General features: G+C 51.9%; 2 protein-coding genes and 2 long non-coding RNA genes across 4 annotated transcripts; all 4 read right to left on the bottom strand.

Moving 5' to 3' along the window:
- Positions 1-2,561: 2,561 nt before the first annotated feature.
- Positions 2,562-3,346, bottom strand: LOC146253911 (uncharacterized). Its single transcript, XR_014731902.1, has 3 exons — positions 3,195-3,346; positions 2,972-3,090; positions 2,562-2,894 (listed from the first exon to the last, which is right to left on the bottom strand). It is a non-coding gene; the product is annotated as an uncharacterized LOC146253911 (long non-coding RNA).
- Positions 3,347-3,451: 105 nt separating this feature from the next.
- LOC146253910 (uncharacterized) lies at positions 3,452-4,114 on the bottom strand. The gene is made up of 3 exons (XR_014731903.1): positions 3,831-4,114; positions 3,627-3,746; positions 3,452-3,549 (listed from the first exon to the last, which is right to left on the bottom strand). It is a non-coding gene; the product is annotated as an uncharacterized LOC146253910 (long non-coding RNA).
- Positions 4,115-6,413: 2,299 nt separating this feature from the next.
- LOC146253909 (uncharacterized) lies at positions 6,414-11,175 on the bottom strand. Its single transcript, XM_084677655.1, has 7 exons — positions 10,889-11,175; positions 10,685-10,804; positions 10,489-10,607; positions 10,253-10,403; positions 10,030-10,148; positions 9,553-9,952; positions 6,414-6,673 (listed from the first exon to the last, which is right to left on the bottom strand). Exons 1-7 carry the CDS (start codon positions 11,154-11,156, stop codon positions 6,414-6,416), a joined length of 1,437 nt encoding a protein of 478 aa, XP_084533781.1. The 5' UTR covers positions 11,157-11,175.
- Positions 11,176-13,883: 2,708 nt separating this feature from the next.
- LOC146253908 (uncharacterized) lies at positions 13,884-18,692 on the bottom strand. The gene is made up of 7 exons (XM_084677654.1): positions 18,406-18,692; positions 18,202-18,321; positions 18,006-18,124; positions 17,770-17,920; positions 17,547-17,665; positions 16,998-17,469; positions 13,884-13,972 (listed from the first exon to the last, which is right to left on the bottom strand). Exons 1-7 carry the CDS (start codon positions 18,671-18,673, stop codon positions 13,884-13,886), a joined length of 1,338 nt encoding a protein of 445 aa, XP_084533780.1. The 5' UTR covers positions 18,674-18,692.
- Positions 18,693-20,693: the final 2,001 nt, after the last annotated feature.

Below are 20,693 nucleotides of genomic sequence, written 5' to 3'. Positions count from 1 at the left end.
GTTATTGTACATTTTCAATGGTGCAAATGTAGCCTAGCACTGTTCCATACTAGGTTTAGAGAAATATTACCTCGTGTGTATCCGACATACGGTATTATTTCCTATATTCTTCTTTTATGAGTCATACCCCAGAATTCATGCTCCACACATCCTACACAGTATAGTTTACAATTTTTCAGTCAGCAGTTATAGAGGAGTTACCGATTAAGGTTTCAAACATCATGCATATTGAGTGTTCAATGATCGTATAGATTACTACTTTGTCAATATTATCGTACAGGTCTGGTATGGGAAGTACTGATGACATCACATACCTTTTTAGCTGTGAAAGCTATAAACATATCTCTTTTCAGTTCATTCGTCTGCAATCACAGCTTACACAGCAAAAATATTTGGCCAAGACACAGAACTATTAATCCATAATAATTGATTTGAATAATGTCAAGTCATTTTAGAGTACCATCCAGACTATTGGAGAACATTGATAAGATGGATCTGTAGCTGGTTTGTCAGCTTTCCTATTTTTTATTGAGTCATTCTCCCGAGAGACACCTGGGACCCCGGACACCTCTTCTGGGGACTCCAAGTCAGGGGAGGGTGATGGCTTCTGGTCCCCACCTGCACCCTCAGTAGGTTCTGGTGTCTCCTCTCTAGCATTAAAATGGTCAGGAGTTGTCGTTTCAGAGGCAGTCTAGTGCCTGCCTGTAAAACCACATGTACAATAAAATATGCGGAATTTAAAAAAATATATTGTTGGCCTCTAGTTGAGAGACAGGAAATGTAGGGGGAGAGACATGCAGAAACGACCTGAGCTGGATTCGAACCAAGGCCGCTGCATCAAGGTCCCAGCTCATGAGCTATGGTGGAACCCATAATAAAATGTCCATTCTTAAAACGTTAATATTTACAACAAAGACTAAACGGTTTTAGTAGCTTGATCCGAAGAATCTATATGGTTTAAGGAAAAGGCAAGGCTACATTTTGAAGTCTGCACTGCAATCGTGACAAATGTGAAGTTCGATTATTCTCTAAACCAGATGAAGGCGCTGACAGAACTGCGATATCCAGTGGTTTCAGCATGGCTGCTTTACACTGTAGCCTGGCTGCTGAAGGCCCTGTCAGCCTGGGCTACACAGTAGCACTCTGAAACCCAACAATCCTCTAGAAAGTCACTTCAGAGCTCTGCTTCCCTTGTGAGGGACAGACAAACGCAAGCACTATTGGTCTACAGTGAAAGTCTTACCAACTGACTTGTGAATGTACTGTATATAAAAGTACACAAACCCAGTTGGCAGAACTGCATGTCAAATAACCCAACTCAGTAAAGTTTCAAACATTTAAATCAAACAAGATAATGATCAAACCATGCCATACAGAAATTCATGTTCACAGCAACACATTCCAACCCAGTCAGTTTAAAGTTAAGAATTCTTTATTATAAAAGTGCAGAAGTGACATTACACAACTACTCAAAAGAATTGTTAAAGAGTCACTTGCTAAGAGTCCTCAGCAGGTGGAGGAGGGAGAGCATCCCTACTGCCAGAACCAAACCCAGGAATCCTCCTCTGGTCCTCAACACCAGCAGTGGAAGACTCGGGGGTCCCTCCTGGAGCCTGTGTAACATTCGACTGAAGGGAAGCATCGTCCCGGAACATGATGTCGTACACTGAAGGGACCATCTGCTTAACCCTCTTTGCCTTGCGTTTGTCGTGGGCGGAGTTAAGACAGGGAGGCCTCTGGGGATGAGTGGGTCCAGCTGTTGTGGCAGGTGTCAGGGACCAGGGGTACTGAGGGGACCTTGGAAAAGAGTGGTAAGGAAGCCCTGGTGTGGCTCTTGTAGTTGCTGGGAGCGGTCTGGGTAATAGAGGGAAACCTGGTAACCAGGGGTATGGAGGAAGCTCTGCCGAGTCAGAATTGGAAGGGCTTGCAGTGGTTGGGAATGGTCTGGGGAACCCTGGCAACCCTGGATACAGGGGGGAACTTGGCAGCCCTGGGAACTGAGGGGACCCGGGGGAACCTGGCAGCCCTGGATATTGGGGGGACCCTGGCAGCCCTGGATATAGGGGGGACCCTGGGAACTGAGGGGACCCGGGGGACCCTGGCTGCCCTGGAAACTGAGGGGACCCGGGGGAACCTGGCTGCCCTGGAAACTGAGGGGACCCGGGGGAACCTGGCAGCTCTGGGAACTGGGGGGACCCGGGGGAACCTGGCTGCCCTGGTAACTGAGGGAACCCGGGGGAACCTGGCTGCCCTGGTAACTGAGGGAACCCGGGGGAACCTGGCTGCCCTGGTAACTGAGGGAACCCGGGGGAACCTGGCTGCCCTGGTAACTGAGGGAACCCGGGGGAACCTGGCTGCCCTGGTAACTGAGGGAACCCGGGGGAACCTGGCTGCCCTGGTAACTGAGGGAACCCGGGGGAACCTGGCTGCCCTGGTAACTGAGGGAACCCGGGGGAACCTGGCTGCCCTGGTAACTGAGGGAACCCGGGGGAACCTGGCTGCCCTGGTAACTGAGGGAACCCGGGGGAACCTGGCTGCCCTGGTAACTGAGGGAACCCGGGGGAACCTGGCTGCCCTGGTAACTGAGGGAACCCGGGGGAACCTGGCTGCCCTGGTAACTGAGGGAACCCGGGGGAACCTGGCTGCCCTGGAAACTGGGGGGACCCAGGGGAACCTGGCAGCTCTGGGAACTGTGGGTACCCGGGGGAGCCTGGCTGCCCTGGCAATTGAGGGGACCCGGGGGAACCAGTGTAACCCGGGTGTCCGGGAAATTGAGGGTAAGGAATATTGTCTGGTGTCAGGGGATAGGTTGTTGGCGGATCAACAGGTGAAGATGGACAGGATACTGCAAACTGTTGGCCATTCATCAGCAGGACAAGAACATACACCCGATTCTGTAAACACAAAAGCATTAGTTGAAGACCCAAATATACACCATACACATATTTGTGATCAGAAGTTGGCACTAAACCTCCATCTTGACGCAGGGTTCTTTGTAAGGAGCCCTGATCATCAGTCTGCTAGAATGTGATGCCACAGTAAATCCACAAAGTTGTCTGGATGACAGCAGGGGCTCCCATACGTTAGAGACTAAACGAGAGTTGACTATTAGTCATTTGGCAAACGGTTGTTGAAATACAGTACATGAACTTAGATTGGCATGTTTCAAAACGAGAGAAACTGCTGAAATTTACCTTGTACAGAGAGTGCATCTGCTGCAATTTTACCCATATTCAACACCATGCCTTTTCTGAGGCAGGAGACTGAAGGGCGAGGAGGGGCAAGAGGACAAGACATTTTCATGGACTCCCCCCACAGCTTTAAATGCAGTACATGATCTCCACCCTGTTGGAAGAGTAGACCACTTGGCTCAAATGCAACCAAATAAAGAGGGGTGTTTTTAGCCTGCCATTGCGTCATTATGACTTACCTGTTTGGTAACATTGCAGCCTTGGTATGGAGCTACAAAAAACACATCTCTGCGTGACCTTCTCACAGAGAATCCACACTGAGAAGGCATCCGAGTCACGGGAATGAGAGTGCCGTCACCTGCAGAAAGCAAATCCTCAGATCAAGCTACTCGCCGTTGTCACTGGAAATCCACAGAAATGCATCATTGATCTCACCATTGTCAACCAGAAAATGAGGAGTCTTTCCTCCCCTCACCCGCAAGGTCATAGCATCATCAGCGCACTGCACTGAAGGTCCCATGCGTTTTAGTTTGGCATTCATCGACAGGTGCCGAGCTAAGACAAAAGGGAGGAAGTTACTATACTGGAGGAGCCGCTAAACACGCGTTGGCTAACTTGAGGGATGTTGTGTATACTCACAAGCCATGCCTGTGGTTTGGTTAGACTCCCGACCGTCTGAATCAAAGGCAAGAGAGCCGTTTCTAGTTACGACGCCAGTCGGAGATCCGGGCTCATTTGCGTAACTCGTTAAGTCTCTTCTAAATTTGGTTTCGAATTCCGTCGGATCGGTCTCTTCATTTGTTAACCTAAATGTGCTCCCATCTCTAATACTTCCATAGGAAAATGCTACAAAACAGGCCAAAGTCCTCAGTACCAAGGCGCAAAACAGAGAATTACACCACACCATGTTGAACAACCTCTAAACGCCGCCCTACCCAACATAACGCAAACACACATCCTACACAGCTTTAAGGTGCTCGCTCAAATTGGACGACCAATAAAATTTGAGGTGGGCAAGACTTCATTCAAACGCACCTGACGTGCAATTGGATCACTGTCATGAAGTGACTTTCTCAGTGGTTGTTCCGAGTAGAGGGGTTGGTTCACTTTGATGCTCGCAATTGCCAATGTGTTTCAGTCAATTAAAAAAATAATAGAAATATTACTTTTCCAATTATTTTGATTACATCCAATTATTTCGTTATGTCTGTTTTTGAACTTACAGTTTGCTTCAGAAATATTTGGGATATTATTTTACAAGATATTGTGTTACTGTGATTGTGATGAATGATATTGTAGAAGTGTAGACTGTAGAGATTGTTTTCATGCTGTCAAAAGTTCCAAGTTCAAATCGATTAGCACATTTTCACCTCATCCCCAATGTCAGGATCATCTCAAACTATTACTCAAAACACTATGTTGTTCGGTTAAGCAAGTACAATGGATAACGGGCTTTATACATTTCTATTTTAATTAAACAAGTGTCAGTTGTTAAAGGGGTCATCTGTCCCCGAAACAGAACTGCGTGAGGGTGTCATCTAAATACGCGAATACAAGAAACGGTGACAAATTTCAGCCCTCGACAAGCCAGGCAGGGGTGAGTTTGACAAAACATTGAGTGGAGCGCTCTGGAGTTATATTTTCATTTGTGCGTCTATCGAAACTTAAGTGGTTTCCTGTGTTTCGGTATTATTGAAGTGTATTGAGTGGTATTGTCTGAGTGTATGTTATTGTACATTTTCAATGGTGCAAATGTAGCCTAGCACTGTTCCATACTAGGTTTAGAGAAATATTACCTCGTGTGTATCCGACATACGGTATTATTTCCTATATTCTTCTTTTATGAGTCATACCCCAGAATTCATGCTCCACACATCCTACACAGTATAGTTTACAATTTTTCAGTCAGCAGTTATAGAGGAGTTACCGATTAAGGTTTCAAACATCATGCATATTGAGTGTTCAATGATCGTATAGATTACTACTTTGTCAATATTATCGTACAGGTCTGGTATGGGAAGTACTGATGACATCACATACCTTTTTAGCTGTGAAAGCTATAAACATATCTCTTTTCAGTTCATTCGTCTGCAATCACAGCTTACACAGCAAAAATATTTGGCCAAGACACAGAACTATTAATCCATAATAATTGATTTGAATAATGTCAAGTCATTTTAGAGTACCATCCAGACTATTGGAGAACATTGATAAGATGGATCTGTAGCTGGTTTGTCAGCTTTCCTATTTTTTATTGAGTCATTCTCCCGAGAGACACCTGGGACCCCGGACACCTCTTCTGGGGACTCCAAGTCAGGGGAGGGTGATGGCTTCTGGTCCCCACCTGCACCCTCAGTAGGTTCTGGTGTCTCCTCTCTAGCATTAAAATGGTCAGGAGTTGTCGTTTCAGAGGCAGTCTAGTGCCTGCCTGTAAAACCACATGTACAATAAAATATGCGGAATTTAAAAAAATATATTGTTGGCCTCTAGTTGAGAGACAGGAAATGTAGGGGGAGAGACATGCAGAAACGACCTGAGCTGGATTCGAACCAAGGCCGCTGCATCAAGGTCCCAGCTCATGAGCTATGGTGGAACCCATAATAAAATGTCCATTCTTAAAACGTTAATATTTACAACAAAGACTAAACGGTTTTAGTAGCTTGATCCGAAGAATCTATATGGTTTGAGGAAAAGGCAAGGCTACATTTTGAAGTCTGCACTGCAATCGTGACAAATGTGAAGTTCGATTATTCTCTAAACCAGATGAAGGCGCTGACAGAACTGCGATATCCAGTGGTTTCAGCATGGCTGCTTTACACTGTAGCCTGGCTGCTGAAGGCCCTGTCAGCCTGGGCTACACAGTAGCACTCTGAAACCCAACAATCCTCTAGAAAGTCACTTCAGAGCTCTGCTTCCCTTGTGAGGGACAGACAAACGCAAGCACTATTGGTCTACAGTGAAAGTCTTACCAACTGACTTGTGAATGTACTGTATATAAAAGTACACAAACCCAGTTGGCAGAACTGCATGTCAAATAACCCAACTCAGTAAAGTTTCAAACATTTAAATCAAACAAGATAATGATCAAACCATGCCATACAGAAATTCATGTTCACAGCAACACATTCCAACCCAGTCAGTTTAAAGTTAAGAATTCTTTATTATAAAAGTGCAGAAGTGACATTACACAACTACTCAAAAGAATTGTTAAAGAGTCACTTGCTAAGAGTCCTCAGCAGGTGGAGGAGGGAGAGCATCCCTACTGCCAGAACCAAACCCAGGAATCCTCCTCTGGTCCTCAACACCAGCAGTGGAAGACTCGGGGGTCCCTCCTGGAGCCTGTGTAACATTCGACTGAAGGGAAGCATCGTCCCGGAACATGATGTCGTACACTGAAGGGACCATCTGCTTAACCCTCTTTGCCTTGCGTTTGTCGTGGGCGGAGTTAAGACAGGGAGGCCTCTGGGGATGAGTGGGTCCAGCTGTTGTGGCAGGTGTCAGGGACCAGGGGTACTGAGGGGACCTTGGAAAAGAGTGGTAAGGAAGCCCTGGTGTGGCTCTTGTAGTTGCTGGGAGCGGTCTGGGTAATAGAGGGAAACCTGGTAACCAGGGGTATGGAGGAAGCTCTGCCGAGTCAGAATTGGAAGGGCTTGCAGTGGTTGGGAATGGTCTGGGGAACCCTGGCAACCCTGGATACAGGGGGGAACTTGGCAGCCCTGGGAACTGAGGGGACCCGGGGGAACCTGGCAGCCCTGGATATTGGGGGGACCCTGGCAGCCCTGGATATAGGGGGGACCCTGGGAACTGAGGGGACCCGGGGGACCCTGGCTGCCCTGGAAACTGAGGGGACCCGGGGGAACCTGGCTGCCCTGGAAACTGAGGGGACCCGGGGGAACCTGGCAGCCCTGGAAACTGAGGGGACCCGGGGGAACCTGGCAGCCCTGGAAACTGAGGGGAGCCGGGGGAACCTGGCAGCCCTGGAAACTGAGGGGACCCGGGGGAACCTGGCAGCCCTGGAAACTGAGGGGAGCCGGGGGAACCTGGCAGCCCTGGAAACTGAGGGGAGCCGGGGGAACCTGGCAGCCCTGGATATTGGGGGGACCCTGGCAGCCCTGGATATTGGGGGGACCCTGGGAACTGAGGGGACCCGGGGGACCCTGGGAACTGAGGGGACCCGGGGGACCCTGGGAACTGAGGGGACCCGGGGGACCCTGGGAACTGGGGGGACCCAGGGGAGCCTGGCAGCCCTGGGAACTGAGGGGACCCGGGGGAACCTGGCAGCCCTGGATATTGAGGAGACTCAGGGGAACCCGGCAGCCCTGGGAACTGAGGGGACCCGGGGGAACCTGGCAGCCCTGGGAACTGAGGGGACCCGGGGGAACCTGGCAGCCCTGGGAACTGAGGGGACCCGGGGGAACCTGGCAGCCCTGGGAACTGAGGGGACCCTGGGAACTGGGGGGACCCAGGGGAGCCTGGCTGCCCTGGATATTGAGGGGATTCTGGGAACAGAGGGGATCCAGGGAAACCTGGCAGCTCTGGGAACTGAGAAGAGCCAGGGGAACCTGGCTGCCCTGGGAATTGAGGGGAGCCAGGGGAACCTGGCAGCCCTGGGAACTGAGGGGAGCCAGGGGAACCTGGCTGCCCTGGGAACTGAGGGGAGCCGGGGGAACCTGGCAGCTCTGGGAACTGAGAAGAGCCAGGGGAACCTGGCTGCCCTGGGAATTGAGGGGAGCCAGGGGAACCTGGCAGCCCTGGGAACTGAGGGGAGCCAGGGGAACCTGGCTGCCCTGGGAACTGAGGGGAGCCGGGGGAACCTGGCAGCCCTGGAAACTGAGGGGAGCCAGGGGAACCTGGCTGCTCTGGTAACTGAGGGAACCCTGGCAGCCCTGGATACTGAGGGGACTCAGGGGAACCTAGCAGCCCTGGATACTGAGGGGACCCTGGGAACTGAGGGGACCCGGGGGAACCTGGCAGCTCTGGGAACTGGGGGGACCCAGGGGAACCTGGCAGCCCTGGTAACTGAGGGGTCCCTGGCAGCCCTAGATACTGAGGAGACTCAGGGGAACCCGGTAGCCCTGGATATTGGGGGGATTCTGGGAACAGAGGGGAACCGGGGAAACCTGGCAGCCCTGGAAACTGAGGGGAGCCGGGGGAACCTGGCTGCTCTAGTAACTGAGGGAACCCTGGCAGCCCTGGATACTGAGGGAACCCTGGCAGCCCTGGATACTGAGGGAACCCTGGCAGCACTGGATACTGAGGGAACCCTGGGAACTGAGGGGACCCAGGGGAACCTGGCAGCTCTGGGAACTGGGGGGAGCCAGGGGAACCTGGCTGCTCTGGGAACTGAGGGAACCCTGGCAGCCCTGGATACTGAGGGGACTCAGGGGAACCTAGCAGCCCTGGATATTGGGGGGGCCCGGGGGAACCTGGCAGCTCTGGGAACTGGGGGGACCCAGGGGAACCTGGCAGCCCTAGATACTGAGGAGACTCAGGGGAACCCGGCAGCCCTGGATATTGGGGGGATTCTGGGAACAGAGGGGATCCAGGGAAACCTGGCAGCCCTGGAAACTGAGTGAACCCTGGCAACCCTGGAGACTGAGGGAACCCTGGCAGCCCTGGAGACTGAGGGAACCCTGGCAGCCCTGGAGACTGAGGGAACCCTGGCAGCCCTGGGAACTGGGGGGACCCGGGGGAACCTGGCAGCTCTGGGAACTGGGGGGACCCGGGGGAACCTGGCAGCTCTGGGAACTGGGGGGACCCGGGGGAACCTGGCAGCTCTGGGAACTGGGGGGACCCGGGGGAACCTGGCAGCTCTGGGAACTGGGGGGACCCGGGGGAACCTGGCAGCTCTGGGAACTGGGGGGTCCCGGGGGAACCTGGCAGCTCTGGGAACTGGGGGGTCCCGGGGGAACCTGGCAGCTCTGGGAACTGGGGGGTCCCGGGGGAACCTGGCAGCTCTGGGAACTGGGGGGACCCGGGGGAACCTGGCTGCCCTGGGAACTGAGGGGACCCGGGGAACCTGGCTGCCCTGGGAACTGAGGGGACCCGGGGGAACCTGGCTGCCCTGGGAACTGAGGGGACCCGGGGGAACCTGGCTGCCCTGGGAACTGAGGGGACCCGGGGGAACCTGGCTGCCCTGGGAACTGAGGGGACCCTGGTAACTGAGGGGACCCGGGGGAACCTGGCAGCCCTGGATATTGGGGGGACCCTGGTAACTGAGGGAACCCGGGGGAACCTGGCTGCCCTGGTAACTGAGGGAACCCGGGGGAACCTGGCAGCCCTGGATATTGGGGGGACCCTGGTAACTGAGGGAACCCGGGGGAACCTGGCTGCCCTGGTAACTGAGGGAACCCGGGGGAACCTGGCTGCCCTGGTAACTGAGGGAACCCGGGGGAACCTGGCTGCCCTGGTAACTGAGGGAACCCGGGGGAACCTGGCTGCCCTGGTAACTGAGGGAACCCGGGGGAACCTGGCTGCCCTGGTAACTGAGGGAACCCGGGGGAACCTGGCTGCCCTGGAAACTGGGGGGACCCAGGGGAACCAGGCAGCTCTGGGAACTGTGGGTACCCGGGGGAGCCTGGCTGCCCTGGCAATTGAGGGGACCCGGGGGAACCAGTGTAACCCGGGTGTCCGGGAAATTGAGGGTAAGGAATATTGTCTGGTGTCAGGGGATAGGTTGTTGGCGGATCAACAGGTGAAGATGGACAGGATACTGCAAACTGTTGGCCATTCATCAGCAGGACAAGAACATACACCCGATTCTGTAAACACAAAAGCATTAGTTGAAGACCCAAATATACACCATACACATATTTGTGATCAGAAGTTGGCACTAAACCTCCATCTTGACGCAGGGTTCTTTGTAAGGAGCCCTGATCATCAGTCTGCTAGAATGTGATGCCACAGTAAATCCACAAAGTTGTCTGGATGACAGCAGGGGCTCCCATACGTTAGAGACTAAACGAGAGTTGACTATTAGTCATTTGGCAAACGGTTGTTGAAATACAGTACATGAACTTAGATTGGCATGTTTCAAAACGAGAGCAACTGCTGAAATTTACCTTGTACAGAGAGTGCATCTGCTGCAATTTTACCCATATTCAACACCATGCCTTTTCTGAGGCAGGAGACTGAAGGGCGAGGAGGGGCAAGAGGACAAGACATTTTCATGGACTCCCCCCACAGCTTTAAATGCAGTACATGATCTCCACCCTGTTGGAAGAGTAGACCACTTGGCTCAAATGCAACCAAATAAAGAGGGGTGTTTTTAGCCTGCCATTGCGTCATTATGACTTACCTGTTGGGTAACATGGCAGCCTTGGTATGGAGCTACAAAAAACACATCTCTGCGTGACCTTCTCACAGAGAATCCACACTGAGAAGGCATCCGAGTCACGGGAATGAGAGTGCCGTCACCTGCAGAAAGCAAATCCTCAGATCAAGCTACTCGCCGTTGTCACTGGAAATCCACAGAAATGCATCATTGATCTCACCATTGTCAACCAGAAAATGAGGAGTCTTTCCTCCCCTCACCCGCAAGGTCATAGCATCATCAGCGCACTGCACTGAAGGTCCCATGCGTTTTAGTTTGGCATTCATCGACAGGTGCCGAGCTAAGACAAAAGGGAGGAAGTTACTATACTGGAGGAGCCGCTAAACACGCGTTGGCTAACTTGAGGGATGTTGTGTATACTCACAAGCCATGCCTGTGGTTTGGTTAGACTCCCGACCGTCTGAATCAAAGGCAAGAGAGCCGTTTCTAGTTACGACGCCAGTCGGAGATCCGGGCTCATTTGCGTAACTCGTTAAGTCTCTTCTAAATTTGGTTTCGAATTCCGTCGGATCGGTCTCTTCATTTGTTAACCTAAATGTGCTCCCATCTCTAATACTTCCATAGGAAACTGCTACAAAACAGGCCAAAGTCCTCAGTACCAAGGCGCAAAACAGAGAATTACACCACACCATGTTGAACAACCTCTAAACGCCGCCCTACCCAACATAACGCAAACACACATCCTACACAGCTTTAAGGTGCTCGCTCAAATTGGACGACCAATAAAATTTGAGGTGGGCAAGACTTCATTCAAACGCACCTGACGTGCAATTGGATCACTGTCATGAAGTGACTTTCTCAGTGGTTGTTCCGAGTAGAGGGGTTGGTTCACTTTGATGCTCGCAATTGCCAATGTGTTTCAGTCAATTAAAAAAATAATAGAAATATTACTTTTCCAATTATTTTGATTACATCCAATTATTTCGTTATGTCTGTTTTTGAACTTACAGTTTGCTTCAGAAATATTTGGGATATTATTTTACAAGATATTGTGTTACTGTGATTGTGATGAATGATATTGTAGAAGTGAAGACTGTAGAGATTGTTTTCATGCTGTCAAAAGTTCCAAGTTCAAATCGATTAGCACATTTTCACCTCATCCCCAATGTCAGGATCATCTCAAACTATTACTCAAAACACTATGTTGTTCGGTTAAGCAAGTACAATGGATAACGGGCTTTATACATTTCTATTTTAATTAAACAAGTGTCAGTTGTTAAAGGGGTCATCTGTCCCCGAAACAGAACTGCGTGAGGGTGTCATCTAAATACGCGAATACAAGAAACGGTGACAAATTTCAGCCCTCGACAAGCCAGGCAGGGGTGAGTTTGACAAAACATTGAGTGGAGCGCTCTGGAGTTATATTTTCATTTGTGCGTCTATCGAAACTTAAGTGGTTTCCTGTGTTTCGGTATTATTGAAGTGTATTGAGTGGTATTGTCTGAGTGTATGTTATTGTACATTTTCAATGGTGCAAATGTAGCCTAGCACTGTTCCATACTAGGTTTAGAGAAATATTACCTCGTGTGTATCCGACATACGGTATTATTTCCTATATTCTTCTTTTATGAGTCATACCCCAGAATTCATGCTCCACACATCCTACACAGTATAGTTTACAATTTTTCAGTCAGCAGTTATAGAGGAGTTACCGATTAAGGTTTCAAACATCATGCATATTGAGTGTTCAATGATCGTATAGATTACTACTTTGTCAATATTATCGTACAGGTCTGGTATGGGAAGTACTGATGACATCACATACCTTTTTAGCTGTGAAAGCTATAAACATATCTCTTTTCAGTTCATTCGTCTGCAATCACAGCTTACACAGCAAAAATATTTGGCCAAGACACAGAACTATTAATCCATAATAATTGATTTGAATAATGTCAAGTCATTTTAGAGTACCATCCAGACTATTGGAGAACATTGATAAGATGGATCTGTAGCTGGTTTGTCAGCTTTCCTATTTTTTATTGAGTCATTCTCCCGAGAGACACCTGGGACCCCGGACACCTCTTCTGGGGACTCCAAGTCAGGGGAGGGTGATGGCTTCTGGTCCCCACCTGCACCCTCAGTAGGTTCTGGTGTCTCCTCTCTAGCATTAAAATGGTCAGGAGTTGTCGTTTCAGAGGCAGTCTAGTGCCTGCCTGTAAAACCACATGTACAATAAAATATGCGGAATTTAAAAAAATATATTGTTGGCCTCTAGTTGAGAGACAGGAAATGTAGGGGGAGAGACATGCAGAAACGACCTGAGCTGGATTCGAACCAAGGCCGCTGCATCAAGGTCCCAGCTCATGAGCTATGGTGGAACCCATAATAAAATGTCCATTCTTAAAACGTTAATATTTACAACAAAGACTAAACGGTTTTAGTAGCTTGATCCGAAGAATCTATATGGTTTGAGGAAAAGGCAAGGCTACATTTTGAAGTCTGCACTGCAATCGTGACAAATGTGAAGTTCGATTATTCTCTAAACCAGATGAAGGCGCTGACAGAACTGCGATATCCAGTGGTTTCAGCATGGCTGCTTTACACTGTAGCCTGGCTGCTGAAGGCCCTGTCAGCCTGGGCTACACAGTAGCACTCTGAAACCCAACAATCCTCTAGAAAGTCACTTCAGAGCTCTGCTTCCCTTGTGAGGGACAGACAAACGCAAGCACTTTTGGTCTACAGTGAAAGTCTTACCAACTGACTTGTGAATGTACTGTATATAAAAGTACACAAACCCAGTTGGCAGAACTGCATGTCAAATAACCCAACTCAGTAAAGTTTCAAACATTTAAATCAAACAAGATAATGATCAAACCATGCCATACAGAAATTCATGTTCACAGCAACACATTCCAACCCAGTCAGTTTAAAGTTAAGAATTCTTTATTATAAAAGTGCAGAAGTGACATTACACAACTACTCAAAAGAATTGTTAAAGAGTCACTTGCTAAGAGTCCTCAGCAGGTGGAGGAGGGAGAGCATCCCTACTGCCAGAACCAAACCCAGGAATCCTCCTCTGGTCCTCAACACCAGCAGTGGAAGACTCGGGGGTCCCTCCTGGAGCCTGTGTAACATTCGACTGAAGGGAAGCATCGTCCCGGAACATGATGTCGTACACTGAAGGGACCATCTGCTTAACCCTCTTTGCCTTGCGTTTGTCGTGGGCGGAGTTAAGACAGGGAGGCCTCTGGGGATGAGTGGGTCCAGCTGTTGTGGCAGGTGTCAGGGACCAGGGGTACTGAGGGGACCTTGGAAAAGAGTGGTAAGGAAGCCCTGGTGTGGCTCTTGTAGTTGCTGGGAGCGGTCTGGGTAATAGAGGGAAACCTGGTAACCAGGGGTATGGAGGAAGCTCTGCCGAGTCAGAATTGGAAGGGCTTGCAGTGGTTGGGAATGGTCTGGGGAACCCTGGCAACCCTGGATACAGGGGGGAACTTGGCAGCCCTGGGACCTGAGGGGACCCGGGGGAACCTGGCAGCCCTGGATATTGGGGGGACCCTGGCAGCCCTGGATATAGGGGGGACCCTGGGAACTGAGGGGACCCGGGGACCCTGGCTGCCCTGGGAACTGAGGGGACCCGGGGGAACCTGGCAGCCCTGGAAACTGAGGGGACCCGGGGGAACCTGGCAGCCCTGGAAACTGAGGGGACCCGGGGGAACCTGGCAGCCCTGGAAACTGAGGGGACCCGGGGGAACCTGGCAGCCCTGGAAACTGAGGGGACCCGGGGGAACCTGGCAGCCCTGGAAACTGAGGGGAGCCGGGGGAACCTGGCAGCCCTGGAAACTGAGGGGACCCGGGGGAACCTGGCAGCCCTGGAAACTGAGGGGAGCCGGGGGAACCTGGCAGCCCTGGATATTGGGGGGACCCTGGCAGCCCTGGATATTGGCGGGACCCTGGGAAATGAGGGGACCCGGGGGACCCTGGGAACTGAGGGGACCCGGGGGACCCTGGGAACTGAGGGGACCCGGGGGACCCTGGGAACTGGGGGGACCCAGGGGAGCCTGGCAGCCCTGGGAACTGAGGGGACCCGGGGGAACCTGGCAGCCCTGGATATTGAGGAGACTCAGGGGAACCCGGCAGCCCTGGGAACTGAGGGGACCCGGGGGAACCTGGCAGCCCTGGGAACTGAGGGGACCCGGGGGAACCTGGCAGCCCTGGGAACTGAGGGGACCCGGGGGAACCTGGCAGCCCTGGATATTGAGGGGACCCTGGGAACTGGGGGGACCCAGGGGAGCCTGGCTGCCCTGGATATTGAGGGGATTCTGGGAACAGAGGGGATCCAGGGAAACCTGGCAGCTCTGGGAACTGAGAAGAGCCAGGGGAACCTGGCTGCCCTGGGAATTGAGGGGAGCCAGGGGAACCTGGCAGCCCTGGGAACTGAGGGGAGCCAGGGGAACCTGGCTGCCCTGGGAACTGAGGGGAGCCGGGGGAACCTGGCAGCCCTGGAAACTGAGGGGAGCCAGGGGAACCTGGCTGCTCTGGTAACTGAGGGAACCCTGGCAGCCCTGGATACTGAGGGGACTCAGGGGAACCTAGCAGCCCTGGATACTGAGGGGACCCTGGGAACTGAGGGGACCCGGGGGAACCTGGCAGCTCTGGGAACTGGGGGGACCCAGGGGAACCTGGCAGCCCTGGTAACTGAGGGGTCCCTGGCAGCCCTAGATACTGAGGAGACTCAGGGGAACCCGGTAGCCCTGGATATTGGGGGGATTCTGGGAACAGAGGGGAGCCGGGGGAACCTGGCTGCTCTAGTAACTGAGGGAACCCTGGCAGCCCTGGATACTGAGGGAACCCTGGCAGCCCTGGATACTGAGGGAACCCTGGCAGCCCTGGATACTGAGGGAACCCTGGGAACTGAGGGGACCCGGGGGAACCTGGCAGCTCTGGGAACTGGGGGGAGCCAGGGGAACCTGGCTGCTCTGGGAACTGAGGGAACCCTGGCAGCCCTGGATACTGAGGGGACTCAGGGGAACCTAGCAGCCCTGGATATTGGGGGGGCCCGGGGGAACCTGGCAGCTCTGGGAACTGGGGGGACCCAGGGGAACCTGGCAGCCCTAGATACTGAGGAGACTCAGGGGAACCCGGCAGCCCTGGATATTGGGGGGATTCTGGGAACAGAGGGGATCCAGGGAAACCTGGCAGCCCTGGAAACTGAGTGAACCCTGGCAACCCTGGAGACTGAGGGAACCCTGGCAGCCCTGGAGACTGAGGGAACCCTGGCAGCCCTGGAGACTGAGGGAACCCTGGCAGCCCTGGAGACTGAGGGAACCCTGGCAGCCCTGGAGACTGAGGGAACCCTGGCAGCCCTGGAGACTGAGGGAACCCTGGCAGCCCTGGAGACTGAGGGAACCCTGGCAGCCCTGGAGACTGAGGGAACCCTGGCAGCCCTGGAGACTGAGGGAACCCTGGCAGCCCTGGAGACTGAGGGAACCCTGGCAGCCCTGGAGACTGAGGGAACCCTGGCAGCCCTGGAGACTGAGGGAACCCTGGCAGCCCTGGAGACTGAGGGAACCCTGGCAGCCCTGGAGACTGAGGGAACCCTGGCAGCCCTGGGAACTGGGGGGACCCGGGGGAACCTGGCAGCCCTGGGAACTGGGGGGACCCGGGGGAACCTGGCAGCCCTGGGAACTGGGGGGACCCGGGGGAACCTGGCAGCTCTGGGAACTGGGGGGACCCGGGGGAACCTGGCAGCTCTGGGAACTGGGGGGACCCGGGGGAACCTGGCAGCTCTGGGAACTGGGGGGACCCGGGGGAACCTGGCAGCTCTGGGAACTGGGGGGACCCGGGGGAACCTGGCAGCTCTGGGAACTGGGGGGTCCCGGGGGAACCTGGCAGCTCTGGGAACTGGGGGGTCCCGGGGGAACCTGGCAGCTCTGGGAACTGGGGGGTCCCGGGGGAACCTGGCAGCTCTGGGAACTGGGGGGACCCGGGGGAACCTGGCAGCTCTGGGAACTGGGGGGACCCGGGGGAACCTGGCTGCCCTGGGAACTGAGGGGACCCGGGGGAACCTGGCTGCCCTGGGAACTGAGGGGACCCGGGGGAACCTGGCTACCCTGGGAACTGAGGGGACCCGGGGGAACCTGGCTGCCCTGGGAACTGAGGGGACCCGGGGGAACCTGGCTGCCCTGGGAACTGAGGGGACCCGGGGGAACCTGGCTGCCCTGGGAACTGAGGGGACCCTGGTAACTGAGGGGACCCGGGGGAACCTGGCAGCCCTGGATATTGGGGGGACCCTGGTAACTGAGGGAACCCGGGGGAACCTGGCTGCCCTGGTAACTGAGGGAACCCGGGGGAACCTGGCTGCCCTGGTAACTGAGGGAACCCGGGGGAACCTGGCTGCCCTGGTAACTGAGGGAACCCGCGGGAACCTGGCTGCCCTGGTAACTGAGGGAACCCGGGGGAACCTGGCTGCCCTGGTAACTGAGGGAACCCGGGGGAACCTGGCTGCCCTGGTAACTGAGGGAACCCGGGGGAACCTGGCTGCCCTGGTAACTGAGGGAACCCGGGGGAACCTGGCTGCCCTGGTAACTGAGGGAACCCGGGGGAACCTGGCTGCCCTGGTAACTGAGGGAACCCGCGGGAACCTGGCTGCCCTGGTAACTGAGGGAACCCGGGGGAACCTGGCTGCCCTGGTAACTGAGGGAACCCGGGGGAACCTGGCTGCCCTGGTAACTGAGGGAACCCGGGGGAACCTGGCTGCCCTGGAAACTGGGGGGACCCAGGGGAACCTGGCAGCTCTGGGAACTGTGGGTACCCGGGGGAGCCTGGCTGCCCTGGCAATTGAGGGGACCCGGGGGAACCAGTGTAACCCGGGTGTCCGGGAAATTGAGGGTAAGGAATATTGTCTGGTGTCAGGGGATAGGTTGTTGGCGGATCAACAGGTGAAGATGGACAGGATACTGCAAACTGTTGGCCATTCATCAGCAGGACAAGAACATACACCCGATTCTGTAAACACAAAAGCATTAGTTGAAGACCCAAATATACACCATACACATATTTGTGATCAGAAGTTGGCACTAAACCTCCATCTTGACGCAGGGTTCTTTGTAAGGAGCCCTGATCATCAGTCTGCTAGAATGTGATGCCACAGTAAATCCACAAAGTTGTCTGGATGACAGCAGGGGCTCCCATACGTTAGAGACTAAACGAGAGTTGACTATTAGTCATTTGGCAAACGGTTGTTGAAATACAGTACATGAACTTAGATTGGCATGTTTCAAAACGAGAGCAACTGCTGAAATTTACCTTGTACAGAGAGTGCATCTGCTGCAATTTTACCCATATTCAACACCATGCCTTTTCTGAGGCAGGAGACTGAAGGGCGAGGAGGGGCAAGAGGACAAGACATTTTCATGGACTCCCCCCACAGCTTTAAATGCAGTACATGATCTCCACCCTGTTGGAAGAGTAGACCACTTGGCTCAAATGCAACCAAATAAAGAGGGGTGTTTTTAGCCTGCCATTGCGTCATTATGACTTACCTGTTGGGTAACATGGCAGCCTTGGTATGGAGCTACAAAAAACACATCTCTGCGTGACCTTCTCACAGAGAATCCACACTGAGAAGGCATCCGAGTCACGGGAATGAGAGTGCCGTCACCTGCAGAAAGCAAATCCTCAGATCAAGCTACTCGCCGTTGTCACTGGAAATCCACAGAAATGCATCATTGATCTCACCATTGTCAACCAGAAAATGAGGAGTCTTTCCTCCCCTCACCCGCAAGGTCATAGCATCATCAGCGCACTGCACTGAAGGTCCCATGCGTTTTAGTTTGGCATTCATCGACAGGTGCCGAGCTAAGACAAAAGGGAGGAAGTTACTATACTGGAGGAGCCGCTAAACACGCGTTGGCTAACTTGAGGGATGTTGTGTATACTCACAAGCCATGCCTGTGGTTTGGTTAGACTCCCGACCGTCTGAATCAAAGGCAAGAGAGCCGTTTCTAGTTACGACGCCAGTCGGAGATCCGGGCTCATTTGCGTAACTCGTTAAGTCTCTTCTAAATTTGGTTTCGAATTCCGTCGGATCGGTCTCTTCATTTGTTAACCTAAATGTGCTCCCATCTCTAATACTTCCATAGGAAACTGCTACAAAACAGGCCAAAGTCCTCAGTACCAAGGCGCAAAACAGAGAATTACACCACACCATGTTGAACAACCTCTAAACGCCGCCCTACCCAACATAACGCAAACACACATCCTACACAGCTTTAAGGTGCTCGCTCAAATTGGACGACCAATAAAATTTGAGGTGGGCAAGACTTCATTCAAACGCACCTGACGTGCAATTGGATCACTGTCATGAAGTGACTTTCTCAGTGGTTGTTCCGAGTAGAGGGGTTGGTTCACTTTGATGCTCGCAATTGCCAATGTGTTTCAGTCAATTAAAAAAATAATAGAAATATTACTTTTCCAATTATTTTGATTACATCCAATCATTTCGTTATGTCTGTTTTTGAACTTACAGTTTGCTTCAGAAATATTTGGGATATTATTTTACAAGATATTGTGTTACTGTGATTGTGATGAATGATATTGTAGAAGTGAAGACTGTAGAGATTGTTTTCATGCTGTCAAAAGTTCCAAGTTCAAATCGATTAGCACATTTTCACCTCATCCCCAATGTCAGGATCATCTCAAACTATTACTCAAAACACTATGTTGTTCGGTTAAGCAAGTACAATGGATAACGGGCTTTATACATTTCTATTTTAATTAAACAAGTGTCAGTTGTTAAAGGGGTCATCTGTCCCCGAAACAGAACTGCGTGAGGGTGTCATCTCAATACGCGAATACAAGAAACGGTGACAAATTTCAGCCCTCGACAAGCCAGGCAGGGGTGAGTTTGACAAAACATTGAGTGGAGCGCTCTGGAGTTATATTTTCATTTGTGCGTCTATCGAAACTTAAGTGGTTTCCTGTGTTTCGGTATTATTGAAGTGTATTGAGTGGTATTGTCTGAGTGTATGTTATTGTACATTTTCAATGGTGCAAATGTAGCCTAGCACTGTTCCATACTAGGTTTAGAGAAATATTACCTCGTGTGTATCCGACATATGGTATTATTTCCTATATTCTTCTTTTATGAGTCATACCCCAGAATTCATGCTCCACACATCCTACACAGTATAGTTTACCATTTTTCAGTCAGCAGTTATAGAGGAGTTACCGATTAAGGTTTCAAACATCATGCATATTGAGTGTTCAATGATCGTATAGATTACTACTTTGTCAATATTATCGTACAGGTCTGGTATGGGAAGTACTGATGACATCACATACCTTTTTAGCTGTGAAAGCTATAAACATATCTCTTTTCAGTTCATTCGTCTGCAATCACAGCTTACACAGCAAAAATATTTGGCCAAGACACAGAACTATTAATCCATAATAATTGATTTGAATAATGTCAAGTCATTTTAGAGTACCATCCAGACTATTGGAGAACATTGATAAGATGGATCTGTAGCTGGTTTGTCAGCTTTCCTATTTTTTATTGAGTCATTCTCCCGAGAGACACCTGGGACCCCGGACACCTCTTCTGGGGACTCCAAGTCAGGGGAGGGTGATGGCTTCTGGTCCCCACCTGCACCCTCAGTAGGTTCTGGTGTCTCCTCTCTAGCATTAAAATGGTCAGGAGTTGTCGTTTCAGAGGCAGTCTAGTGCCTGCCTGTAAAACCACATGTACAATAAAATATGCGGAATTTAAAAAAATATATTGTTGGCCTCTAGTTGAGAGACAGGAAATGTAGGGGGAGAGACATGCAGAAACGACCTGAGCTGGATTCGAACCAAGGCCGCTGCATCAAGGTCCCAGCTCATGAGCTATGGTGGAACCCATAATAAAATGTCCATTCTTAAAACGTTAATATTTACAACAAAGACTAAATGGTTTTAGTAGCTTGATCCGAAGAATCTATATGGTTTGAGGAAAAGGCAAGGCTACATTTTGAAGTCTGCACTGCAATCGTGACAAATGTGAAGTTCGATTATTCTCTAAACCAGATGAAGGCGCTGACAGAACTGCGATATCCAGTGGTTTCAGCATGGCTGCTTTACACTGTAGCCTGGCTGCTGAAGGCCCTGTCAGCCTGGGCTACACAGTAGCACTCTGAAACCCAACAATCCTCTAGAAAGTCACTTCAGAGCTCTGCTTCCCTTGTGAGGGA

The sequence above is a fragment of the Hypomesus nipponensis genome, chromosome 17, assembly GCF_054491055.1.
Source record: "Hypomesus nipponensis isolate SF chromosome 17, ASM5449105v1, whole genome shotgun sequence".
NCBI classification, from domain to species: Eukaryota; Metazoa; Chordata; class Actinopteri; order Osmeriformes; family Osmeridae; genus Hypomesus; species Hypomesus nipponensis.
The sequence above is the reverse complement of the archived record's forward strand: the minus strand, read 5'-3'. Positions and strand labels throughout refer to the sequence as shown.